Source organism: Apium graveolens, chromosome 1, assembly GCF_009905375.1.
Source record: "Apium graveolens cultivar Ventura chromosome 1, ASM990537v1, whole genome shotgun sequence".
NCBI lineage: Eukaryota > Viridiplantae > Streptophyta > Magnoliopsida > Apiales > Apiaceae > Apium > Apium graveolens.
Window position 1 is genome coordinate 198,059,592 of NC_133647.1, and position 12,651 is coordinate 198,072,242.

General features: G+C 33.3%; 2 protein-coding genes across 5 annotated transcripts; both read right to left on the bottom strand.

The window, feature by feature from the left end:
* Nucleotides 1-370: 370 nt before the first annotated feature.
* LOC141677677 (acyl carrier protein 1, chloroplastic-like) lies at nt 371-2,458 on the bottom strand. The gene is made up of 4 exons (XM_074483709.1): nt 2,229-2,458; nt 1,295-1,393; nt 824-946; nt 371-710 (listed from the first exon to the last, which is right to left on the bottom strand). Exons 1-4 carry the CDS (start codon nt 2,292-2,294, stop codon nt 579-581), a joined length of 420 nt encoding a protein of 139 aa, XP_074339810.1. The 5' UTR covers nt 2,295-2,458; the 3' UTR covers nt 371-578.
* A 2,005-nt stretch (nt 2,459-4,463) lies between these two features.
* On the bottom strand, nt 4,464-12,108 carry LOC141677664 (sodium/hydrogen exchanger 1-like). Of its 4 annotated transcripts, none has more exons than XM_074483677.1 (15): nt 11,885-12,108; nt 10,504-10,761; nt 10,284-10,402; nt 8,841-8,938; nt 7,782-7,841; nt 7,653-7,699; nt 7,379-7,573; nt 7,222-7,268; nt 7,026-7,092; nt 6,840-6,940; nt 6,614-6,715; nt 6,381-6,519; nt 6,233-6,295; nt 5,980-6,063; nt 4,464-5,333 (listed from the first exon to the last, which is right to left on the bottom strand). In XM_074483677.1, the coding sequence occupies exons 2-15, from the start codon at nt 10,678-10,680 to the stop codon at nt 5,007-5,009; spliced, it is 1,626 nt and encodes a 541-aa protein (XP_074339778.1). In that variant the 5' UTR covers nt 10,681-10,761; nt 11,885-12,108; the 3' UTR covers nt 4,464-5,006. The 4 variants fall into 4 exon arrangements, with proteins under 4 accessions (XP_074339778.1, XP_074339787.1, XP_074339795.1 ...); XM_074483686.1 differs by lacking the exon at nt 11,885-12,108 and adding an exon at nt 11,693-11,792; XM_074483694.1 differs by lacking the exon at nt 11,885-12,108 and adding an exon at nt 11,469-11,556.
* Between the last annotated feature and the right edge of the window lie 543 nt (nt 12,109-12,651).

Sequence of the window (12,651 nt, forward strand, 5' to 3'; positions counted from 1 at the left end):
ACCCCCTACGGAATATCCTATGTGTTCATCCCCGAAAAAAAAAACGAAAAAATGCTCGAAATACACTATTTTCCAGCTTCAAGCTGCCCAAAATGTTGATTGGTTATATGTTCCCTTTTGAATTTGAAAGAATAAGCATCATAAAGATGCGTACTCAAGTAAAATAAAATAGGAACACGCATGTCTGTTGTTCATAGAATTTTAAAAAGTTATACACGCATCTCACATATGCGTATTTAGTGGATATTTTGGGCAGAATATCCCGCCAAACTGCATTTTGGGCATTTGCCCCCAAATGGTGGGTATTTTGTTTTTTCAACCAAAAAAACAGCAACAAGAAAAATAAATCATGAAGGCAAAAACTCCAAAATTTCAAGACCAAGCCATGATTTCTGAATAAGCTTCAACTAGAAGTCTGAGAATGCAAAATAAAACATTACAAAACAGGAGATGGCACAAAGTTCTTTGTCACGGTGACAACGAAGATTAAAGGTAAAGATCTTGTAATAGCTACATTGCATGCTCGGAATATTAACTCTCTTTCATACACCTATTTTTGCAGAATGTTCCCAGATTCTTTAGGCACTACTCTTCTTCTCGACAAGATTCTCAATCAAATCTGCTGCATCCTGCACGGTGGCAATTGTTTGGGCACTCTCTTCCTCCACACTGATTCCAAATTCCTCTTCCAGTCCCATCACAATTTCAACCTGTAAGCAGAAGTGGTGTACATTACCATTTAGCAGTGAAAAAGTATCATTACGTTGAAACATTTGAAGATCGATGTAATGCATGAGAACAGCTAAAAGTTAGAAATATATACTGTGTCAAGAGAATCAGCTCCAAGGGCTGCAAACTTTGAGTCTCCGCTGACTGCAACAGTAGGTTCTATTGCTAGTTGCTTCCTCACAATTTCACATACCTTATCCACCGTCTCGGGCTTGGCCTGCACAAAGGAAATGAGAAAATATAAGTAGCATAGATACCAAGAAGAAATGCGAAGTAGTTGTGTTTCCTGATAACTTTCATAATATAATCAGCATGACCTTAATCATTGCGGGGGAACAAGCTAGCTGTTAGAATGCTCCCACACAACTTTCAGTAGAAGTCAATTCATCAGTTGTATTTAAAATTATAGTCTATATGCCATGTTAGTTCCAAGAAACAAGCGATAATTTCACATATGCAAGACTATATAGTGCATTTGAAAGTAAAAGGTACTATTCTTTATGCAACATCCAACAAAAAATGGTACGTAAACCAAAAAACTAGAAAGCAGAACTAAGAAACATACAGCGCATGACACCCTGAAGCGACGTGATGCTGACTTCAACCTAAGCGAAGGGAATGATTTTCCATTGATGGAGAGTGAAACTGAATTCTTAGCAAATCCCTGCACCATTAAACAATATAAGGTCAGTAAAACCACTACAAATAAAACCCCAAAGGAAAACATAAACTGCTGAATGACTGATTAATTAATAATTTAAATCATTATTTGATTCACATTCATTCTTCATAAAATTTTATAACATAAACTTCTACAACATAACAGATCAACACAAAACCATCTCAACTATTTTCATTTAAAAAAAAATCTCTCATCCAATCCTTTTTTAAAAGATTTTCGGATAAAATTGCCCAACTTGTTGCTTGCAGGCATTCTGCTTCTGTGCAATCACTCAATAAGTTTATTAATCATAACTTCTATGAAATCTTTTCAAAAGTTTAAAATGACAATTATACAAATCAATTCAAAACCACCCATCATTTAACTTCACTCAAACAGAATCATCATTTCATTCAAAGTATTCAACGAATCAATAGCTTAATAAAATCGATAAACAACACAATGATACACCTGATACATTAAATCAAATGAACATAAACAATTCTGCAAATCAAACAAATAGATAACTAAACTAATTTATCAGAGGCATCCAACAAAATTCAAACAAAGCCCATCAAAATTTAAAACCACAAATGGAAGATAACAATTAAAAAACGAAATGCAACTCATAAACAGAGAGAGAGGGGGGAGAGAGGGAGAGAAGAGAGAGAGAGAGAGAGAGAGAGAGAGAGAGAGAGAGAGAGAGAGAGAGAGAGGGAGGGAGAGAGGAGAGAGAGAGAGAGGGAGAGAGAGAGAGGAGAGAGAGGAGAGAGAGAGGGGGGGGGGAGGGAGAGGGAGCGAGAGAGAGAGAGAGAGAGAGAGAGAGAGAGATGCAAACCTTGTTTTGGTTGAGAGAGAAAGAGAGAGAAGTGAAGGAGATGGAAGAAGCTGTGACTGAAGCCATTGATATTGATAGTAAAACAGAGAGAGAATGTATGTAAATTATAGTATAATGTATGTATAAAGTGTGGGCGGAGAGCTCAAAGACACAAAGAAGTGAATGTTAGAGATAAGTTAGACTGGGAACTCTCTTGCTACCTACAGAAGTTGGGCTGCTTTGCGTCACATAGGTTATATCGATTTTGGATTGTCTGCCACGGAGTTGGTGGTTATTAGGTGCATTTATTTTCGAATTCGAAATTAAATATTTTATTTTTTCACTTATATTCATGTTCGTATTTACACTAATTTGAATTTTGAAATGAATAAATGATATTAATATGGTACAATATATATTTTTTTCACAAACAAAGAGCAATTTTTATTAATTGGAACATAATACAGTTGGGTCCCAACTGCCGATACAACGGGGCTCAAAAATAAATAATATAATAAAAATAATTAACACACATATTTTAAAAATTCTTAAAACTAAAAACAAAATCGACGATAAAAAAAAATCGAAAACATACCAAATAATCCAAATTGCACCAAAATTCGTGAAAACAATAACATCACAATTAACCATATTCACTGTTGTCAAAATCGAGAATCGGTGAAGATCGGTTGATCTACCGGTTTGGAATTAATTATAAATCGGGGATTAATCGGAAGGATTATCAGAGTAAAAATAGGATGTATTATAATATGTTCTTTTGATTTGTTATCAAAATAATTGAACACGGAGATTAAGAAAAATGTATAAAGTAGTGAAAAATAGAAAGAAGATTGGGTGAAGTGACGGGACCCATTGATTTTTAATGTATAAAAGATAGATATTGGGGTAAAAGTAGAAGAAAAAGTGGGGAAATAAGGGGTCTCATTGACTATTTTTGGTAAGTTTTAAAATGTAAATAAATGAATTGAATATCCAAAAAAAAAAGTGTAAAGAAATGAAAAAGACATAGGGAGTATTTAATATATCATTATGGTTATATTAGTTATTTTTTAACAAATATATATTTATTCTTTCATAATTTCTATAATTATTCAAATTCAAATTAATATAGTAATTTAATTTTAATGAATAATTATATATACTCCAACAAAGGAAATTTCTAAAGAAATAATCGGATTTCAAAAATTGAATCGGTCGGAAATGATTAATCGGTGATTAATCAATTTAATCGGGGATTTTTTAGAACACTGACCATATCAGATAAAAGATTATTATTAGTTCAGTATTCAGAATCACCAATCGTATAAACTGCGATCAGAGAAGTGGCACCCCAGTTATCTACATGACGGATAACAGCTATAAACATGCCGAAGGCAGCGTAACTATTTACATGTCGGATATCAGTTATAAATATGCAGAAAGTGTAAAATCTCGAAGTATGAACAATATTTAGTTGTGAAACATGAGTTATTGCAATAATTACCATTGTCACATATTCCATGCACGCTTTAAAGATCACCAAAAACATCAATAAAATTGTTCTCAGCGGATCCAACACCAAATAAATTGGATCATAATTAAGCAAAAACATAACAAAATATTCCAAAATAAGTGACAAAACAAGCACTTCAACATCAGAAACACATAAACACCTAAAAAAATGAGTTTTATTGAATGAAAATTATGAAAATGACTATTACGTAAGTCCATAGGATTAAACTAGTTTGTACTCGAAGGGTAGCGGCTGCGGCTTACCTACGATAAAAAATTAAGGGGTTGGGGCTTTATACCAGATAAAATCATTAAAAATCCCTTGATTAACTTGAAAAAATAATGTAAATTTTTTGATTAATACTTTCTTCATGACATAATTCTTAACTTATTAGATTTTTTATGATCAAATTGACCACACTTTATTTAGCAAAAAAAAAGACCAAACTTTAATTACAAGTAAAGTTACGGGACACGAAAATATACGAAACAATACGAATTTTAGCTCTACAAATTACATAATACCTTTTTTTTTTTAATTTCAAATATCTAAAAATACATCATAAAGTAGGTAACATATGCTTTCTATTCATATCATTTTTATATTTTTTTCTTACTAGATTACTATATTATATATGTAATTTATTATCAAAGTTTGGTCCATTTGATCACAAAAACTCAAATAACCCAAAAAACACTACACAGGGACATGTTCAGAGCCAAAAATCATGGGACATGGACATGTTGAGATAGCAAGCACATTTTTATTGAACACTTTAAAGGCCGGAGGCAGTTTCTGCTGATGATTGAATAAAACTTTAAATACTACTAAATACACTACAAAATTACAATCCAAATGTTGAGGGCAATCCAGTATTTAGTATTTTACAATGCAAATCGTAAAATATACAAATGCTGAATGCGTACTACTACTGCTCTATTTTCTGTCTAACCAAATGATAAATGTCACCTGTCAAGGAAGAAGGCGCATATTTCTTATTGCGTACGTTCTGTCTGTTGATGAGACGATTGACCGAGAATACCCTGAAGGATTCTTAATTGGCAAATGAATGGAAAGAAATATTTACGGACTGTAGAAGAGTCGCAATAACAGCAGAACATGAGAATTCTGATATATAGAGTAACACACTGTATATAGTTGGCGATTTTACTCATTTGTGCAATATAACATCACCACCCGCGGACATATCTCAAACTAAAAAGGCCATACTGTAATGCAAAACCAAACAGCAAAAGAGCTGCTTTGTATAGTCAACTAACCGTTTCTCATTGCCATTGAGGACCATCTTGTTCAGTTGGAGATCCAGGAACGAAGGGTACAAAACCTCGTCCACCAAAAACGGGTCGCATGAATGCATTGTCAAATTTTCTCCAATAATGGTGGACAGAGCGAGAGGGTGCAGTCAGAATCATCCTTAAGCTTGGTGGACGGAGTATGGTTGAGCTTAGATCAGCTTCTGAATCTTGTCCATTTGTAAGAAGAGGTGCAAAGAAAGAATTAGGAGTCACGGGTTCTGATGAAATCATTCTGCTCAAGTGTTTGTGGGAAGGCAGCAAGTGGTTTATTAGAGGTTTGGTGAGCAATCCAAATACCTGCAACATCAATCCCAGCACAAATCACAAGTCATTACTAATTTTAAAAATGTATCACTCCCCAGGCCTTACTCTTAATAGAATGGAATGCAGATCATGTACCAGACCAGCTCTTTCTATACAGTTAAGTTCTCAACGTATTTGGTTTAACATTTGTGGGACATCTATATTTAATAAAAAGGACCAGTAAGATAATAGATTCGAAATAGAGTTCACAATATTAACAGCTTCATTATTCATCCCGTCCCTTAAATGAAAATAATGAGTAATTATGCCAAATCAGAATTACGTTGTGCTTGGCACAGGTTTAATGGAATGGAAGTGAGTGGTACACGATTCTTTTTGATTTAAAACTGCTAATCCAAAACCTCGTTCGTTCCGCTTCAAATGAGTTCTATCATCACAATCTCCTACTTCACATTTTACACAGTTTTCAACAAATTTTCCACCTCCCTATCATCACTTCTACTCGCCCACTATTAGTTTTATCATCCCCTTTCACCTCTAATATCCTTTATCTACTCCCAAGTCCTGTCCAACCTCATTCAAACCAACCAAATGCAACAGTTTTTTCCCTTCTACTCTTATGGCCATCTAACAAAGAATAGGCCAGTCATACTTAAAAGTGCAAGATAGGATGTCTTACTACTGTGCTGAAAAGAACTACAGTGATTGTACTGGTGATCATTATTGCATTCTCCCGCAGCTGAGTGTGACCACCTCTTGTAAACTGCATGATAAAAATAGCAGCTCAATTTAGTAAATGCCATATAGACTTCTTGCACAATCCGCTCCTATAGCCCATAGCCACACAGACAATCGAGTGGACTTAAAGAGCCTTAAATTCATCCATAAGGTTACCATATCTTTTAACCTAAATTTAAAAAAAAAACACATGCCTGATTGTAAGCAAGGGCCATTGAAACAGCACCGCGCATTAGACCGGCCCACCAAATTGTAACCTAAAAAAAATAAAAAAAATGTGTTTATTTACCTAACTTGCCAATCAGCTTATCAGTCAATCACGAAGATTAAATATATTCATACTTGCTGTTTTAGCTCAATTTTGTTTTCGTGAGACTTCTTGGTCAAGTTGGATAAGAATGACAAGGGGAAAACAAAAGCTGCTCTGCCTACTAAAATCAATCCCAACAAAATAGAGCTCACCCCAATTGATGTTCCAGGGCTGAGTAAAAGGAAACCAAAGTTACAACAATCATCCATATAAACTGACCATGGTTTGATACGTCTCAAGCACAAAAAATTTAAGAACTCCATACCTGTCGCTTACATATCTCCACTTCTCAATATCCAAGGCATCCATACCAACATAAAGAAAGATAAATATCTCTGCAATAAATGACATGGTCGCAAAAGTATGCCTGAAGTAGTGGAGAAACCATCAGTGACGACGACATGATATACTTGTATCATATTGTTATTAAGAGAGCTAGTGTAGCTAGGAATATATGCCAACAGCAGGTGATGGAAACTACTATTACATACTTCGTAGTGACTCTTGAACTTTCAGTGACATTATGCCAAGTATAATGAGACATCACAATTCCACAGAAGAACACTGTAAGGATAGCACTTAGTTCAAGCAACTGCAGTACAAATTATAGATCAGCGTAATGTCAAAAAGTACTGTACAAGTATTTTTCATGGTCAACTGAATACTTAAAATCTTACCTCGGCCAGCATGTAAGAAAGGTAGGCCATGAGAATCATAATAGCAACCTCTCTATCAGTAGAGTGCCTGAAAACATATAAAACAAATAATTAATTAGTTGATTAGTTGCATAATCACATGTCAAGCACAATAACCAGAAATTTAGTCACATGGCACAAGTACTGCAAATTTTTTTTGGGGGGGGGATTAACTTACCGCCCAAAGTAGAGCTTTTTAATGATGAATGCACTCAGCAAGCCAGCCTGAAGAATATAAAATCAAAATGTCACGTACCAAAATATTTTACCAGAAGCTTATGAAATTAACACTCAGGTATGGATGTAGACACTCAGAGATAGCGACAAGAACTCACAAAAACTCCAAGAAAAGTGCTTGAGATAAATAAATATATAAAATTTCCGATCAGCTGCAAAGCCGTGACTGCGTCGATATGAGACAAGTCAAAGTTCTGGACGGCATTGAAAAGGACTACCGATGTAGCATCATTTACAACACCTTCCCCGAAGACTAGACTATACAGTAAGGGTGTCTCGTCCTGATTTAGCACCTGTGGCATTAGAAAGAGTATTAGAGAGTAGAAAGTTATTGAACTCCAGAATGACTACAGGCTCAGAAGCCTTGTATACCTGCAATGTACAAACAGAATCTGTCGCAGAGAAGATTGCACCAATTGCTGGATAATAACAAATAGAATTAGGTACATTATTTGAGCAGAAGTACAATTATATTGTAATGTCAACAGACAATTATCTTACCAAGAAAATCTCCTATCTCAAGAGAACCGATATTCATCTTCTTGAAGATGTTCATAGCACCTAGAACAAGAGAATGTCAAATTTAATACTATGTTTCCATATGTATTTAGATTTGTATCCTGCATAGTGAACTTGATTCAAGTAATTTATAATCAACAGAATAAGCATTCAAAACAAATCAAGTCCTCACAGTGCCTGCATCATATAGGTATCAAAATCTCGACTATGAGAGTATAAAGCTAATGCAAAAAGGCTTGAAATATGAAATGATTGCAAGCTTGATCCTTCTTTAATTAATACACACACGTGTGTGTATATATATATAGGCCTTTACTCCGTGGAGAACCATCTTATATGGAGAACCGTGGAGAACCATTGTTTTTATCATAAAATCTCATCATAAATTGTAATTTTTTATTTTAAAAATATAAAATTCGATGCTAATCTAGAATATAAATATAATAAAAAATTTAACAATTAAAATTTGATGAAATTACTTGATTTTAAATTTGATTCTACAGTAGAATAATTTTTAATAAGTGTGATTCTACTGTGATTCTGCTATAGAACCAATTTAAACTTTTTCAATGATTTTTTAAATAAAAAATTGTGTAACTTCGATTTTTAACTTGATAATTAAAATTTTTAACTATATATGATGAAAAATAAAATAAATTATATATTTTTTAAATAATGGTTCTCCATGATTCTCTACATAAGAGGTACTCCATGGAGTGCTACCCTATATATATATATATATATTTTGGTCAAGAAAAATGATGCAAGTACAAAAACTAAGTTATCGTTAAAAATTTTAACAAGTGTTGCTTTCTGCTGCATGCTCTATTGTTGCTTAATTTGCTAAAAGAGTTTTTAATATTCATTTTGTATACAAAATGTAAGTAACTATATAGTCAATAAAAGTGAATGGATAAGGTTGGCCTACGGTTTGCTACGCAGGGTAACCGGAACACTAGATTTTCTTTCCATTATATATTGGATCCTTGACATAATATTTGAGGCAAAGGGAGGAGAGATTGTTTGGAAACAGTTACATACCCAACGATATGATGCTGAAAGAAATCAGAGTACCAACAGCACCAAAAAGAGTGATGGTCAAAAAGTTGCGGAAAAATTGTTTCTTTTTCACCTGGAACCTGATAGATATATGTTCAGAGGGAGAAGAATTAGTACTTGACTACTATAATCATCAACATAATGCTAGCTTTAATTATTAGTATGCAAACTGTGAGAGCTCTTAACTAGATGTAAAATTAACAACTCAGTAGTTTAGTAGTTACTTTTTACATAAAGCAAAGAAATACTCGGTGTTCATTTAAAATTTCAGAGCTAATAACAACAAAGACTATATAAACTACACGATAATAAAAAAATACCAGTCCTCGTAATATAGCCAGAATAAAAGAAGACATGTAGGAAACTGTGAGCAGGGATCTTTTCAGGATTGGCGCAACTGATATTGGAATGGACGAAGACATATCTGTAAAAACAGTATGCGCCAACCCTGGTTTTTCTTAAGCTCTGCCCCAGTCATATGCATCTGTGCAGCATATAGTATAATTATAAGCAGGGTTGCAGAACAGTTATGCTAAATTTCCTTGCAGCATTCTATATCATCCAAATGTAAAACAACTATGCAAGAAATATTAGGGAAGATCTAATCTATATGAGTTGCAAAGTACATTTGGCAGTCTATGCTTCTACATATCGAAATTACCATGACTATTGCAAGGTAAACTCTTTTTAGTCCTTGTGAAGACCTAATAAAAGGCAACTCTATATCTCTCTTCAAATATGCAGAAGTGTTAAAAACATTAAACAGACAGCAGTGGTGCAGCAATGCATTTGTGACTTCTTTTTTCCACCCCTGTAAAAACATGTTAGTATGATTATGGACTTGTGGCATACATGGCCTAACTCTACTATACAGTGAACCATAGATTTCATACCCGTGTGGGTGTGTCGGGCAAGAGTAAATAATCTTGAATTTAAGATAGTTGATTAAGGCTTATTTGGAAGTCAATTTCGTGTCTTCTACTAGAACTCCCATTTTCTTTTAGATATTGCGGTTCCTACACAAGGCTTACTTACACAATTTAGGCAGACAAAGATCACGACTCTTTGGGTGGGTGCTGGGATTAAACGAACCAAGTTGTTGCATTTATGATAGTTGATTACAACTTAACTGTTAGGATAGTTAATTATGACAACTGGAAATCAATTTAATGCCTTTTACTAGCAATCTCCTTCTTTTCCGGATGTGGCGGTTCCAACCACATACCAAAACCCATCCAACAGATTATATCTGCATGAATTAAGATTGCCTAGGACATAAATTCAAACTTTTTGCTCGTGTGCATGATACTAAATCAGATTTCATTAATTTAGTTGCGAAGAATAAAACAAATCATATTCCAACAATGCAAAGTTAAACACACTCCCCACAGGTAAATAATACAATTGGCAGAGTACACAACATACCCAGCATTGAAAATGATAGGTGGAAGAAGGTAAATAAAGAAAAGATCTTCACTGAAAACCAACAAATGTGAATTCTTCCCTCCACTTGATAATAAAATTACAACCCCAGTGCAAAGCCCCTAAAAAGAATAAACAGAGAATCAATACATAAAACAAGCAAACAACAAAGAACTCAGAACAACCAGACACATTTTATCAGCAACTAAAATGACAAACTCACGATAGCAAGAGCTGTAATGGATTCATTAATCCATCGAGTCTCCTCCAACAGGTGACCAACGACAATACACGCACAAAGAAGTGCAACAAACAAGTTCACCGACACCACAGAAGCGTGATCAGAGGCAGATAAATTATTCATCTTTGAAAATACCCCTAAACCGAAACCCCCCATCATCTTAGCTTACTAATCCTCCTGTGCCAGAAATCAGATTCTCGCACCGCTTATCAGCATATATCACCACAATGCTGACAAATCCTGCCAATCAACATAAACCAATTAATCAAACAACGCTCCAACTATCTTAACATAAACAGAACAATAAATATCCAATTAATGACTATTATACAATAGTCTAAATCCTAAATTCTAAATTTTAGATTCGACAACAAGAACTTGTGTCATGTGTGTGGGTAACCAAGAAGACATTTTTACTCGAGACTTGTGCACTTGTGATCACCTGATAGTCTAATACACATCGAATTCATATTGAATCTCGATATTTAATAAATCATAAATTCACAATAACATTAAAAAAATCTTTCTGTTAAACTAATGGCATAAACACAACAATCACAATATAAATTAACACACAAGCTTAAATTTCCCAAAATCTTTTAAATAAAATTCAAATCAAGAACGCAATTTTAAAGCATTTAACCAATTAAACATAGCTTTATCTACAACATCATTGAAACACTAATACATACATGACATTTATACACAGAATGCTAGATAAGAAGAGAAATCACCAATGAAAGTTGAGAACTTTGCATCAAGATTGAAACTTTGACCAGTAAAAAAACAATACATACATGATTCATATATACAACGGAGAAAAGAAAAGAAAATACCCATGAAACTTAAGAACTTTGCATCAAGATTGGAACTTTAAGCAATAAAAAATGACCCAGCTAAGAATAACACATACATGATCAATATACACAAATAAGAAGAGAATTTACCAATGAAAGTTGAGAAATTTGCATCAAGATTGAAACTTTAAGCAGTAAAAAATGACCCAGTTAAAGAAAAACACATACATGATCAATATACACAAATAAGAAGAAAAATTACCAATGAAAGTTAAGAAATTTGCATCAAGATTGAAACTTTAAGCAGTAAAAAATGACCCAGTTAAAGAATAACACATACATGATCAATATAAACAAATAAGAAGAAAAATTACCAATGAAAGTTGAGAAATTTGAATCAAGATTGAAACTTGAAGCAGTAAAAAATGGCCCAGTTAAAGAATAACACACACATGATTAATATAGACAAATAAGAAGAAAAATTACCAATGAAAGTTGAGAAATTTGAATCGAGATTGAAACTTTAAGCAATAAAAAATGACCCAGTTAAAGAATAGAAAAATTACCAATGAAAGTTGAGAAATTTGAATCAAGGTTGAAGCTTTGAGCAGTAAAACATGACCCAGTAAATAAAGATTTGAGCTTTTGAAGAACAATATACAAAGTGAATCACAGAGCTATATATGGTGATTTTAGTGGGCTAAAAAGGTAAAAATGAGAAGAATCTCGTGTACAAGCAAAGATGTACAAGGAAAGAAATGATACACACGGCTTATATATGATCCTCTCCCTCCTTTTAGCCTTTTCATCATTCAATCAATGATTTTCCTATTTTGTTCCGGTCAATAATCTATTTTTCACATTTGCAATTTTCATGTAAGCTGTAATTATTATTTCGAAAAGAACTAATATTGTGTTCCCGAAACATTTGTATGAAAGAAAAGAAAAGAAAAGAAAGTTTTATTTTAATTTCTTAAACTTGTTTCCGAAAACTGTTTTAAGATTAGAAAAGAAAAAATTTCTAAAAATTTGAATGAAAGATCCTTAAATATTTGTTAGCACGATTTTTTTTCACTTTTGAAAAGATTTAGAGAAAAAAAAATACTCATTTTTCATTTTTTTTCTTCATTCTTGAACACAGTATAAGTCCGTTTAGATATTTTTAAACGAGTCTTTCAAATAAGTAAATAACACTATTTTCACCTAATTTAACTCATTTATTTGGAATGAATTTTATACATAAACACGAGTGTGACGGAAGAGTTTAAATGATAGTACAGTAAAAACTCTATAAATTAATAATGTCGGGACCGGAGAAATTTATTAATTTAGA